We start from the raw sequence: 13,455 nt of genomic DNA on the forward strand, positions 1-13,455 counted from the left end.
TATGGGGTCCTTTATACGTGAAAAACAAAAAAGAATAGGATCTGTTTGGTCACTTTGCCGTGTGCCAGGGACTAGGCACACGGCAAAGTGACCATGTGGCTACCTGGAAACCTAGTTCGCCGTGTGCCAGGGGTAGGCACACGGCGAACTGACCATAATTCGCCGTGCGTCATAAGCTAGGCACACGGCGAAACTTACTGATTTGCCGTGTGCCAGAACCAAGGACACACGGCGAAGTCTGAAAGTTCACCGTGTGTCCACGGTGTAGACACACGGCGAACAGACGCCGACGCCGTCAGCTAGCCCGGACGGCGTCTTCTCGCTTTTTTTCGCCGTGCGCCTATATATACACACGGCGAAAAAGTTCGCCGTGTGCGCGACTTTTGACACACGGCAAACAAGGGCTTCGCCGTCCCTGTAGCTGCCGTCGGCGCTTTGCCGTCGGCCACCGTCGGCGAAGTCTTCGCCGTGTGCTAACGGTTCTTCGCCGTGTGCCTTGGGCACACGGCGAACTCGTGGTCTCCGGTAGTGGAAGACGAATACATTATATGCTTGAAGTAGTAGAAAAACTAAAATTATCATGGAAACGAGAGGTGCTGCGTGTAAATTGTGCTGTCCATAACCCAATTACAAACGTTAGAAATGAAACAGACGTGGTTCTTAACTGCCAACAAACACGTATCATCCATTATAGAGTGTTGGGCCATATTGGAGAGGGAGTGAAATCCTTACAATGTTTTGGCCCATGGGATCATGGCATCAACACACGGTGTCAAAGCATTCGGAGTTCTTAAGGCCCATTTAACTTGCCTTTTTCTTTTGTTTTTTCCCGCTCTGTTTGGTGACCACAGGAGCAGCACAGCAGTACTTTTTACTTACTCACTCAGCACCGAAGTGGGCACGGCACGATTAACCTTTCGGGCAGCTTTTTTTTTGTTCCATGTTGTTGTTTGCAGTTTGCCTGAAAATCCCTGCTGCTCCCTTCAAAAAAAAAAAATCCCTGCTGCTGTCTTTGTACAGCGAAGATTATTCTTGGACCGTAAATATTCTCTCACCGCGATATAGCATATTTTTGTTGCACATTTGACCCTTGAAAATTCAACTCTCTATAAAAGAAATAAAATTATGGAAACAATATATTTCCTTTTTGACATTATTTTTAAACAAAACCAGCATTTTTGTTTTCCCTTTTCATATTCTGACTGAAGCTAAAGACAAAGCAGGTAATTACTAGTGAAGTCCCGTAATGGGGACGTCTATTCATCTTAACTACTAGTGAGGTCCCATGGCGGTGGCGCCGCTTCTGGTCTGCCTGACTGCCTCTGCCCCCCACCCCATGTTAACCCGGCGACGTCGAACACTCGACCTCCGGCATGCAGCCGCCGCCTCAGCGAGGAAGGTGAATGGGAGCACGACGGCGTCCTTCTGCAACGCCGCGCATCCTACTCGGCTGCGATGAATAGATCTCCCCCATAGCCGCCTTCCTTCTCAGCAACCTTCAGCACAAGTCCACACCTGAACCTGCTAGTCTATTGTAAGGATGGCAATGGGTCGGGTTCGGATCGGGTGGAGTCTCCGTGCATCCAAAACCGAAATCCGAAATCGAAATCCGAACCCGAACCCAAAACCGATTCGGGTGGAAATCCATCATCAAAAGTAAACCCGCGGATACCTGAAACCCGAATGGATACCCGAAACCCACGGATAAATATACACATATTCACATGTATAAATAAGAGGCAACAAATAATAAATATTTTCATGAGTCAACTTTCAATACATTTAATAGTCTAAGTAAACAAGTTATCATTAACATATTATAAAACATGAGTTTTAATTCCAAATAATTTATTTCGGATATCCATTGGATATCCACGGTGGAAACCAAAACCCGAAAACAAACCCGAACCTGAAAATCGTGGACGAAAAATCAACACCAAACCCGAAACCCGAAAAATCAAAACCCGCGGATACCCGCACTGAACCCGATCCGCTGCCATCTCTAGTCTATTGCCTGTCAATTCCTTCCTGAATGTACAATCTAGAAAATTCGCAAAAAAAATACCATTAGTACAACAGACGGCAGTATACAAAGTAAAAGCTTTGGAGTGGCACCCGTCCATGTCAAACGCTGAAGTTTGACAAGCAATCCTGAAGAGGGGGATGATTGGGACGAATAAAAGTGTTAGGTAGGTAGATTCCAGTCCACTTCATCGAGAGGAGTTGAAAGAGATCGGGTCAGCAAAACTAAGGCCCTGTTCCAAAAAACAAAATGCAAAATTTTTATAAATCACTTGCATGATATATTAAATGTAGTCGAAAAATAAATCGCATTACACAAATAAATTGTAAATCGCGAGACGAATCTGATGAGCCTAATTAGGATATAATTAGACACCAAATTGATACAGTAATGCTACAGTAAATATTTTCTAATGATGGATTAATTAGGCTCATTAGATTCGTCTCGTAATTTACAGACAAGATCTGTAATTAGTTTTGTGATTAGTCTACATTTAATATTTCAAATGTTGAAGATTCCCTTCTAAAAATCCAAAAAACCAAAATGTAAAGTGATCTAAATAGGGCCTAAAGCACAGACTGTGAGTATGACAGGCCCTGGCGGAAACGGGATTGATTAGCTCTAGGATGAGACAACGATGCATGCATCATATCACTCAAGCATGCTCATCAAACTGTTTATATATTTTTCGATTCTTTCATTTTCTTTTCATTCCTTTTTTTTGTGTCTGTGTGTGGAGATAGCGGCCTTGTTTAGTTCGCGCTACAATTGTAGCGTGTTTGGAATAGTAACAATTTTGACCACTAATTATGATGTTAAACAAAGTCAGTTTATAAAACTAATTTCAGAACTCACGCGCTAGTGACCATGAAGAATCTAATGAGACCTTTGACCGCGCGATTAGAGGATGGTTACTGTAACATCACTGTAGCTAATCTTCGATTAATTACCGTCATTAGATTCGTCGCGGAAAGTTACACCCATCTCTGAAAAAGTTTTACAAATAGACTTCATTTAGTACGTCATACATACGAGATTCTCTTCTCGAGAGACGTATGTGCGAGTTTTGTTGCAAAACCAAACAAGACCATCATGTTGCATGAGCAGGACTGGTTGTGTCTGCAAAGCATAAAAATACTGTCAACTCAGATTAGGCCTTGACTGTTCATTTCGGCTGAACTTTTTCAGATTTGACTCGGCCGTAATTCAACTGACTCTCAGTCGCCAGAAAGGGTACTTGCGGGACTCAACAATGTTCATTCCTCAGCAGCAGCAGCAGTTGAGATCATTATCTGAAATTCGTACACGAACCCCAGATGACGATCCCAACTGCTGCTCTGACGAATGAATCATTTGAGTGAGTCCAGTCAGTCCCCTTTCATTCTTCTTTTCTGCGACATCTAGGGCAGTGTTTAGATCCCTCAAAATTGGGTAGAAAAAGTCACATCGCACACTATAGCACACTGTAGCACTTTTCGTTTGTTTGTGGTAAATATTGTCCTACCATGACCTAACTAGGCTCAAAAGATTTGTCTCGCAACGTACATCAAAACTATGCAATTAGTTTTTTTATTTACCTACATTTAGTACACCATGGCCGTGTTTGGTTACTCACCAAATTTTTTGCGCACGTTTTTCGAGAAGAGAATCTCGTGTGCATGGAGTACTAAATGAAGTCTATTTGCAAAACCTTTTCAGGGATGGATGTAACTTTTCGAGACAAATCTAATGGCGGTAAGTAATTGATGATTTGCTACAGTGATGCTACAGTAACCATCCTCTAATCGCGCGGTCAAAGGCCTCATTAGATTTGTCTCGCGATTTACACGGGGGGTTGTGGAGGTGGTTTTGTAATTAGACTTCGTTTGCTACTCTAAATTTTTGGTCAAAAGTGCTACAGTAAAACGTGAAATGTAACCAAACACGGCCCATGTATGAGTCATTTGCTATATTTAATATTTCGATGTGATGGAGATGTGATGGAAAGTTTGGATTTTGGGTGGGTTTTTGGTGCATCTAAACACACCATAGGCCGTGTTTGGTAAAATGTCAAATCAAGTTTACACAAACAGACGAACGTCCGCATGAAGTACTAAATGAAGTATATTTACAAAATACTTTCAGGGACGGATGTAACTTTTTTAGACGAATCTAATGACGCTAACTAATTGATGATTTGCTACAGTGATGCTACAGTAACTATACTCTAATCGCACGGTCAAAGGCCTCATTTGGTTCGTCTCGTGATTTACACGGGGGTTGTGGAGGTGGTTTTGTAATTAGATTTCATTTGATACTCTAAATTAGTGGTCAAAGGACCAAAAAAATTTCACGAAATTTTTTTCCACCTCAACCAAACACAGCCCTAAGCTGAAGTCAAAACGTCTGCTATGAACCAAGCTTTTTTTTGAAAAAAAAACAGGTTCCATCCATGATGAGATGGCCCTTCCACATGGCCACTCACATCACATGCATCTACTGCTTGTTGAGGCTCTCCGCACTCGTCACTCTCTAAATTCACTCTCTAAAAAAAATATTCCTATCTGGTCATCAAGATTCTCCTCTCTATATTCAGTTTCTCCGCGTTCATTCACTCTCTATATCACTCTCTATACCAACTACCAGACCGTGGGGCCCACGTGTCGTAATTTTTTTTCCTTTTTTTACCCCCCCTCCCTCCCCGCTCTCTCTCCCCCGCAGCCCCTCTCTCTCTCCCCCTCCTCTCTCCCCACCGCCACCGCGCCCCTCCTCCCCCGGCCACCGCCGTGAGCCTCGCCGAGCCACGCCGCCCCCTGCTCCGAGCTCCGCCGCCCCTGCTCCGAGGCCCGGCGGCGCCCACGGACCGGAGCTCGCGCGGCGCGGGGCGGCGACGGCCCACACGGTGCGGCGGGGCAGGGCAGCCTCCGCCGGCGGCCATGGTCGCTGCCGCAGGGCGCGTGGTCGCTGCAGCAGGCGAGCAGGGGCGCCGCGCGGGCATGCGACTCCCTGGGCGGGCGCGGGCGCAGCTCGAGCGGGGGCGGGTAGTCGGCGCGCACCGCGGCGCGCGCGGGCGGGCGGTGCGCGCGGGAGGCCGGGTCGGCGGCGAACTCCGGGAGGGAGCCCGCGTGGTTGGCGCCGAGCTCGGGATCGCGGCGGCCCCACGGAGCTCGGGGCGGCGCCGTCCTCCGCCCATCCGCCCTCCCCCCTCTCTCCCCAGCTGGATGGCGGCGAGGGCGCGGGGCGCGGCGGGCCTGCATGGTGCGAGAGGTGAGGGGCCTGTCCCCGGCGGCGGCCTTGCGGCACCCCCGTGGCCTCGCGGCACCCCCGTCCCATCCCACCCCATCCCTCACCGGCGGCACCCACCCCGAGCGGCCAAGCCTGCCGGCGGAGACCTCCTCCCTCCTGCGGGGCCGGCTACAGCGGCGCCCTCCTCCCTCATGCGGGGCCGGCTGCGGCGGCGCGCTCTCCTCCCTCCCCACGCCGAGCACGCCGGAGCCAGCGCTCCCTCGCGCGCCGGCGCCTCTCTCTTCCCACCTCGAGCACGCCGGCGCCTCCCTCCCTTCCCTCCCCAGCCGCGCGCTTGGTCTGCTCCTCGCCCATGGCGGCGGTGGCCATGGCGGCGGCCACGGCCCGGTGCTCGGCCCCACGGCGGAGGAGGACGCTGCCACGAGCCCCGCGGGGGCGCAGGCGGAGCGGAGCCATGGCGGGGCAGCGGGCCTCGCCGGACCGGAGCTCGGCGGGCCTCGACCGCGCGGCACCCCTTTCTCTCTCCCTCGCTCGGCGGGCCTCGACCGCGCGAGGCTATTTGGCGGCGCGGGACCCGCGCCACGGTGGCGGCGTAGCGAGCGGCCGCTACCTGCGCTCGATTTGCCGCGCCGCTCCGCGTCCGCAAGCATAGCGCGCGCGATACAGACCCCCGCTGCAGTGTTTTTTTTTGCGGTAAAACGATCTGTATAAGATGTACCGTTTGGTTTACAGAGCCAAGTGCGGGCAGGCTGAAGCAATCATCCATGGCTTTGTCGCACTGGCATCACTTCACACCGAGGCCTCCTTCCTGATGTTGGAGTAATGGGCTTGGCCCATTACTTCTAAAGCATTAAAAGAATTTAAAGCCCACTATTAATGCTAGGGAATTAATGCTTAATTCCGTACCGGGAATTGAAGAGGATCTCAACCGACTTAAAAGGTGGACTTCGTGTACACCACTTGTGAAGCCGGTAAGAAGAGGACGGTGAACCACACGCGCGCGCGCTCGCTCGCCTCGCCGGGCCGGGCCGGGCCGGGCCGGGCCGTGGCCGTGGCCGAGACGAGGCGCGGCGCGGCCGGCCGGCCGGACGGGCGGTGCGCATGCGCGTGCGCGGCCGGACGTGACGTGACGTGCGGTGCGGTGCGACGTGATGTGCTGAGAAGGATGTTTTGCAGTAAAGAGTATTAAAACAGAGGGTTAATGTCGTCACTAATGACCGGACATTGAAGGCTCTTTACGACGTCCAGGTTCGTTGAACCTGAGGCACATTAACTGCCGCTCATCAAAGTCGTTCATGACGTCCAGGTTCGTTGAACCTGAGGCATATCGTGCCTATATAAACCAGCACCCTCTCCTCTCATCCTCACTCATCTCAAGCACTCATCCAGGTACTCCTCTTCAGGAGACCTCTCCCTTCTCCCTCAGCTGCTTTCTGCCTTCCCCACCGCTAGCACTGCGCTCACAGGTCTAGCGAGAGCAGGGCCTCCAGAACCTCTGCTCGCTGAAGGTCCTGCACGGGACGCGGGCAATTAGGTTTTTGGGGAGCGTCTTGACACGACTGCTCGCTCCCTGAACGACTCCTTCGTCTACTTCCCGGCGTAACCGCTCGTGCGAACGACTACTTCGTCTACTTCCCGGCGTAACCGTTCGTGGGACTGCACTGCGAACATCTTCCTGCATCGACATAGTTCGGCTACTTCGAGCAAGACCAGTCGAATAGCATGTCTATTCCAGCTGGTAACGGCGCAACCGGTGCCTCCGGCACTGGTCCCGCCTTGGGGTACTTACTAAACCTACTCTGGTTTAATTCTTTGTTCATGCTTATTAGTGAGAATAACATGAACACATGCACATATCTTGTACACAACTTATCACTCATCTATATCATGAAATTGATATTAATATTTGGAATTAAAATATATCGAAAATTGGCTAGATATCTAACACGTGAAACTCAAAAGAAACCGTAGTATAATGCAAAAAAGAATGTGCAGACGAGCAGTTCATCCATCTCCAGCACGCGTGCACGTCGTTTGCCGCAGCGCCAGCTTCTACCTGCGGCCATTTGTTTTTTCTGCTGCAGTGGGGGCTCTGTCTCTGCATGACTGAATCTGCAGCCGCCGTCTGTCTGCGACGAACGCCGCTGTCCTCCTCCGAAAGCTCGAGCCTACCAGCACTGGCTGCATAGTTTACGGGATTCAGTACACCAAACCACCATTTTTACACTAGGTTTAGAAGGTTCTCCTGGCTGATGAACAGGGGCAATCTGGCACCACTACCTACCCACTGTCCTGCTGCAACTACTGCTTTCGCGATCACATTCACAGTGTTCATTCAGATTCCAGAGCCGTCGCAAAATTGGACATGGTGACCCAGCGATCGGAGACCCCGGCTTGATCCCCGTCCGGGATCGTGGCCGGATCAGTTTCGGACGGCAGGGGCAGCATGCAGCTAGCGTCGCCGCCGGGGGTCAGCAGATGTTAGGCAGCCATGAACCGAGCCGCTCCCGTCACGATCACCTCGCCGCGGACTCCATCAACCGCGACGACGAAGCCGGCCGGCGCCCGGCGGCCGGGGCCCTAACAACTCCCGGAGAAAAAAACGGCGACGCCCGACACGCTTCAGGCAAGAGATCGCCTCGCCTCGCCTCACCGGCTCCGTCGTGTGTGCGTGCGTTCTCAGCTAATTTCAGGCAGGAGCAGGACCGGTCACGGTCGCCGATGGCGATGGCATCGATCCCTGACGTTTCCATGGGAAGGTTGGTGGAGGATCCGATGCTCCTGGGAGTCCGGCTCGTGATCTGACAGAGCGTGCCTCGTATCGTATCATCCACATCCAGAGCTGTTTTGGCGAGGCTCGTCTGAACTACGCCGTCCTAATATTTGCAGGTTCTAGGAATGATGGCCAGGGAAACGGCGGCGAGAATGTCAGCCAGTCAGATCGGAGGATCAAGAACGGAGGATGTCGCAAACAGCGTTGGTGACTTGGGACGACTTTGACCTGATGACGGGGTTCTATTCTGTTCTATTCCCTGAGCCATCAAAATGCGTTGGAAGTATTTTTTTTCTTTTCTTTTGTTTGGTTGGTGTCCGATGACGTACACCAATGCATGAATCTCGTCACAAACATTCCACCATGTAAAGAAACAAAAAAAAAAACAGGGAGCCTCGTGCAGCCTTTGTTCATGCCTCTGTTCCTAATACCTACAATAATCCACTCACTCCATGTTTGCAGGGGGCGTCGTCCATACACCATAGAGAGATGAAAAAAAAAGTTTGCGAAGCCAATAAATAAATGGGACGCAGACGCAGGCAAGTGGAATCCATGGCATTGCTCACTAGTCCGATCACCACATTCTCCATTCTGGAAAACTGAAAGATAAGAGTTCATTGCTCATTTAATTTCAAAAAGAGTTCATTGCTCACTACTCATCGCCGTCCATTGCCTGCATGCCTAGGTAGCTAGCTAGCTAGGTCGAAACACGGAAGGCGGCCATCCACTCCAAACCTCCATTCCCTTCCCCCGATCGAGTCCAACACGCCAACTGACGATCCGCCCAAACCTTTCGCAGATCTCGTCGCCAGTTCGCCATCCGTCCACAAGACCGCAGCCCCCCAACCCAACAGGGCAACTCGGCAACAACTTCCTCATCTCCCTCCTCCTCCATGATAGATGGACGTGTTCCGAACAGCATTCCTGGCTAGCTGCTGGTGCTACACGGCCTAAAGCGATTGGGGAGAGGAGACGACGAGACGGCTGGGGAATGGTCGGTTGGTACGACTCCACTCTCTGCACCGCCGGGCGCCTGACCTGTTCTTGAGGGGATTGCATGCGCCTGAACGGCAGCAGCAACCTACTGCTCACCAACTAGTACTTGAACCGCAGCCATGGTAGTACTGAGAGCCGGTGCCAACCCTCCAACTCTTGTTTTCATAGCATTAAATACGTTGTCATGTTAGCAAAAAAGCTGAGGTGACAGAAAAAATAATGAGGAGAGAAGATAAAATAAAAAGAAACCGGGTCTCATGCAAGAAATCATGTCTACGCGAAAACCAAGATGAAAAGATAGATGATTGGAGAGGAATAAGAGAGAGAAGAGTATGATTGGATATCAATTTATTTTGAAGATACTATCTATTAGACCAGTCCCAACCCGTAGTGTTTATAGATAGTGTCTATACCGTCACATAAGCAAGACACTATATTTAGAAACTACATCCATCAATGCATAGTTTCTTTATATGGGTCAATAATTGATACTTACTCAATTATTCTCTCTCCTATCAATCAATCATATTTGTTGTTTAGTTATCACGAGGACTCTACTTTCTCCCAATGCAAAATTTGATAGCGTCTAGTGCATAGATTTTTGTGTAGAAACTGTGTCTTACATGAGACCCAGTTTGTTTTAGTGCATAGGTTATTGTGTAGAAACTGGGTCTTGCATGAGACCCCGTTTCTTTAAACTGGAATAAATGAGCGATTGTTTGGTTGGGCTAAGGTAGCTAGTTTAGTCACTGCATCACAATTAATGTATGAGAATGAGATGGATGGCAGCCGGAAATGAGCTTAGCTGGTGGTGGTTCGGATAAAACAATTGCTGAAAACTTGCAACAGTTGGCGCACACAAATGCTATCATATGTTGGGTGTCTACCGAATGTGGAGCCGTCTTTAGTTAGAAGGCAAAAGTGTGCGCTGCCTTTAGTCTGAAATTTTGCTTTCTGAATGCAACTCCACATGACGCATAAGAATAAGATACAGCATCCAGCTGCAAAAGGAGAAGTGTTTGCACTTCATCGGATTATTGGTTGATCTTCCGTTTAAATTGCTTTTGTACCATTACATTTTGTTTTGTCTTTTTTATATACCAGGCTATTTTTTACTGAAATGAAAGTACCAATATTCAAAGGCGTCATGTATAGCTGAGCTGGCCTGCGTCGATGTCCTAACCATATTTAACAATAATTCATATAGAGAATTAGAGATATCATGATATCTGTTAAGTTCAAAATTAGGGGTGTTAATGGGTGACCTCTAGGTGCACCTTCAACCCTTTTTAATTTAAAATTTTGTACTATTTTTTCAAAATAGAATCTTATTTTGGAAAAAAATAGTACACAATTTTGAACTAAAGAGGGTTGTGGGTGCACCTAAGGGTCACCAATTAACACCCCTACTCAAAATTATCTGTTATGTTTTTTTTTCCATCTTAGTACTGTTTTTCTTCCTGATGATATCTTAAAGTTGAGCTAACTTGAGTATTACATTTATCTGCTCTGGCAGTGCAATTGTTAAGTGATTAAATCTAGTGAGACCACATAAAACTAAAAATAACGACCAAGAGATGGAAATGTATAGTTTCCTCACCACCTAAAAAAACCCAAACCTAAAAGTATAGCAGGCACCTCACCAAGAGGACCTAAAGATTTACTGTTAAACAATGAAAAAAGTATCCATTTCCACTATATTTTTTCATTCTTGTAAAATGTTAATGAATGTACTACACTAGCAATGGCAAAAGAAAATAACTACAAAATTAGAGGGAAATGAAGAGAGAAAAAATCCCCAAGAAATTCCCTCGTGTCCTTTGCCACCAGGGACTCCAACCCACATGCCACGTCACGTCGTCGTGGATCCATCGGTGCACGACCGAGACAGCTCTGCCTCGCCGCCGCCGCCGTCGTTCTCCTCGCATGCCGCCACGGCCCGCTCGAGCACGCCGACCACCTCGCTCATGGTGGGCCGGTCGCGCCCGGCCGGCCGCACGCAGTCCGCCGCCAGGTACCCGACGTAGGCGACGGCCTCCATCTCCCCCGGCGTCGGCAGCGGCAGCCGCGCGTCGAGCACCCGGTGCACGCGGTCCGCCTCGATGTGCGGCACCGTGACGTCGACGACGTTCTTGGGCGTGCCGCTCCCCTCGAACCGCTGGATCACCTTGCAGCCGGAGAGCAGCTCCAGGAGCACCACCCCGAAGCTGTACACGTCGCTCTTGTCCGTCAGGTGCTGCAGCCGGTAGTACTCCGGGTCCATGTACCCCACCGTGCCGGCCGTCACGCACGGCTCGTCGTCGTCGACGACGGCGCCGGCATTGCCGTCGCCGCCGCCGCCGCTGCTCAGGTCGTTGAGCAGCGAGAGGCCGAAGTCGGAGACCTTGGCGGTCCAGGCGGCGTCGAGGAGAATGTTGGGGGACTTGATGTCGCGGTGGATGATGGGCGGCACGGCGTAGGTGTGCATGTACTCGATGCCGCGCGCGGCGCCGAGCGCGAGGCGGAGGCGCGCCGGCCACGACGCGAGCGGCGGGGAGAGCGGCGCCGGGCGCTTGTGGAGGTGGTCGTGGAGGGCGCCGTTGGGCATGAACTCGTACACGAGGATGCGCTCGCCGCCGTCGGCGCAGAAGCCGAGGAGGCGGACGAGGTTCTTGTGGTTGACGCGGGAGAGCAGCGCCAGCTCGGAGACGAAGGCCGCCTCGTGGTTGCTCACGCGGCGCGCCGCCGTGGTCGAGGAGGACGCGCCGCCGGCGTCGCGGTGCTCCGCGCGCTTGATGGCGACCTCGCGCCCGTCGGGGAGGGACGCGCGGTACACGGTGCCGAAGCCGCCGGAGCCGATGCGGTGGGACGGCGAGAAGCCGCCCGTTGCGGCCCGGAGCGCCGCCAGGGGGAACTGCTCCACCGTCGTGTTCGGGCCCTTGGAGAGCAGCGCGCTGAGCCGGCGCTCCACGCGCGGCGCCGCCGGGCCGTTCGGCTCCGCATGGATGAGTCCGGTGTCCTGCGAGCCGCCGCTCCGCCGCCGGCGAAGGCAATAAACCGCCACCACCGCGGCAATGGCGGCCAGCACCCCCGAGCCGATTCCAGCGCTGACTAATGCGATCGCCAAATCGCTCGGCCGCCGCTTCCCCCTCCAGTGAGAGCCCGACGCCGACGAGTTGGAGGTAGGCGCCAGCGCCATGATGGGCGGAGAGTAGCCGCAGGGGTAGCAGACGGCGGCGCCGCCTGCGCCGCCGCAGAGAGGCCCGGAGCCCGACCAGACGCCGCACTGGCACGACGCCCACGGCGCGCACGGGCCCGGCAGGACGCGGTCGAACACCTTGCGCAACCCACCCGCGACGCCGGGGCCCCAGCACATGAGCGAGTAGTCGGACATGAGCACCCCGCACACCACCTTCCCCCTGGCCTCCAGCGCGACGAACTGCTTCTGCGCCACCGACCGCGGCGGCGCCGCCTCCTCCGGCGGCCAGCACGCGACCGTCCAGTTCCCCCACAGCACGCACGTGACCGCGTCGCCCACCGCCAGCGAGGACAGCGCGTGCCCCGCCGCTATCCTCGGCGACGGCGATGCAGCAGCCACCGCCGCCGCCTCACCCCAGCAGACCACCTCACCCTTCTCCGCCTTCACCGCGCACGCGTGCCGCTCCCCTGCGGCAATCATGGCGTGGCTCCCGTTCGGCTTCCGGCTCACCGCGTCGCCGCCGCCGTAGCACCTCACCTCGCCGGTCCCCGCCACCAACCCGCAGACGAACTCGCTGCCCACCGCCACGGCCGAGAACCGCACGTCCTCCGGCACCGTACCCAGCGGCCATCTCCAGCACTGCATCCTCTGCTCGACGATCCCGCACACGTACTCCCCGCCGCCGGACACCGCGGACAGCGCCTCGCCCCGGTACACCCTCTTCGACGGCGCCTCGCTGTCTTTCAGGTCCCACCACCGCATGGACATCGGCCGCGACCGCGACACAGTCGGACCTGCAGAGCAGAGGTACCCATCGCCGGCGACGACGGCGGAGAACGGCGTGCTTTCGCCGCCAGCGCCGCCGTAGGAGTAGTTGCGGGGCTGGGCAGAGCTATCGGTGACGCTGGCGCAGGAGATCTGGTAGTCCGTCCCGTTACCGCAGGGGACCAGAGCGCACGCGAGGTGGTGCGGGGAGGCGGTGGCGTTGGCTCTGACGGCGGCGATGGCGATGGTGGGGAGCGGGAAGGAGGAGGACGCGAGGAGGAACGGTGGGAAGAGGGCGAGGAGAGCGAGGAAGCTTAGGAGGAGGAGGCGGGGTGGTGGAGGTGGAGACATTGGATTGGGAGAGAGGTTAGGGGAGGAAAAGAGAGAGAGGGGGTGGTGTAGACCATGGTGGCGCGAGGAAGGAGAATGGAAGGGAGAATGGGGGAGGGAGGGAAGTGAGGAGGTTTAAAGGTTGGTGTCTCTTTCTTTTCCCCT

General features: G+C 53.3%; 1 protein-coding gene across 1 annotated transcript; it reads right to left on the reverse strand.

Annotated features, from left to right (window-relative positions):
• Nucleotides 1-10,414: 10,414 nt before the first annotated feature.
• LOC120680622 (serine/threonine-protein kinase-like protein CCR4) lies at nucleotides 10,415-13,380 on the reverse strand. The gene has a single exon (XM_039962121.1). It carries the CDS (start codon nucleotides 13,309-13,311, stop codon nucleotides 10,870-10,872), a length of 2,442 nt encoding a protein of 813 aa, XP_039818055.1. The 5' UTR covers nucleotides 13,312-13,380; the 3' UTR covers nucleotides 10,415-10,869.
• Between the last annotated feature and the right edge of the window lie 75 nt (nucleotides 13,381-13,455).

The sequence above is a fragment of the Panicum virgatum genome, chromosome 7N (assembly GCF_016808335.1).
Source record: "Panicum virgatum strain AP13 chromosome 7N, P.virgatum_v5, whole genome shotgun sequence".
NCBI classification, from domain to species: domain Eukaryota; kingdom Viridiplantae; phylum Streptophyta; class Magnoliopsida; order Poales; family Poaceae; genus Panicum; species Panicum virgatum.

What these genes read in the sequence shown, in the direction of transcription:
- LOC120680622 (XM_039962121.1), bottom strand. Translation starts at nt 13,311, where the DNA reads ATGTCTCCACCTCCACCACCCCGCCTCCTCCTCCTAAGCTTCCTCGCT.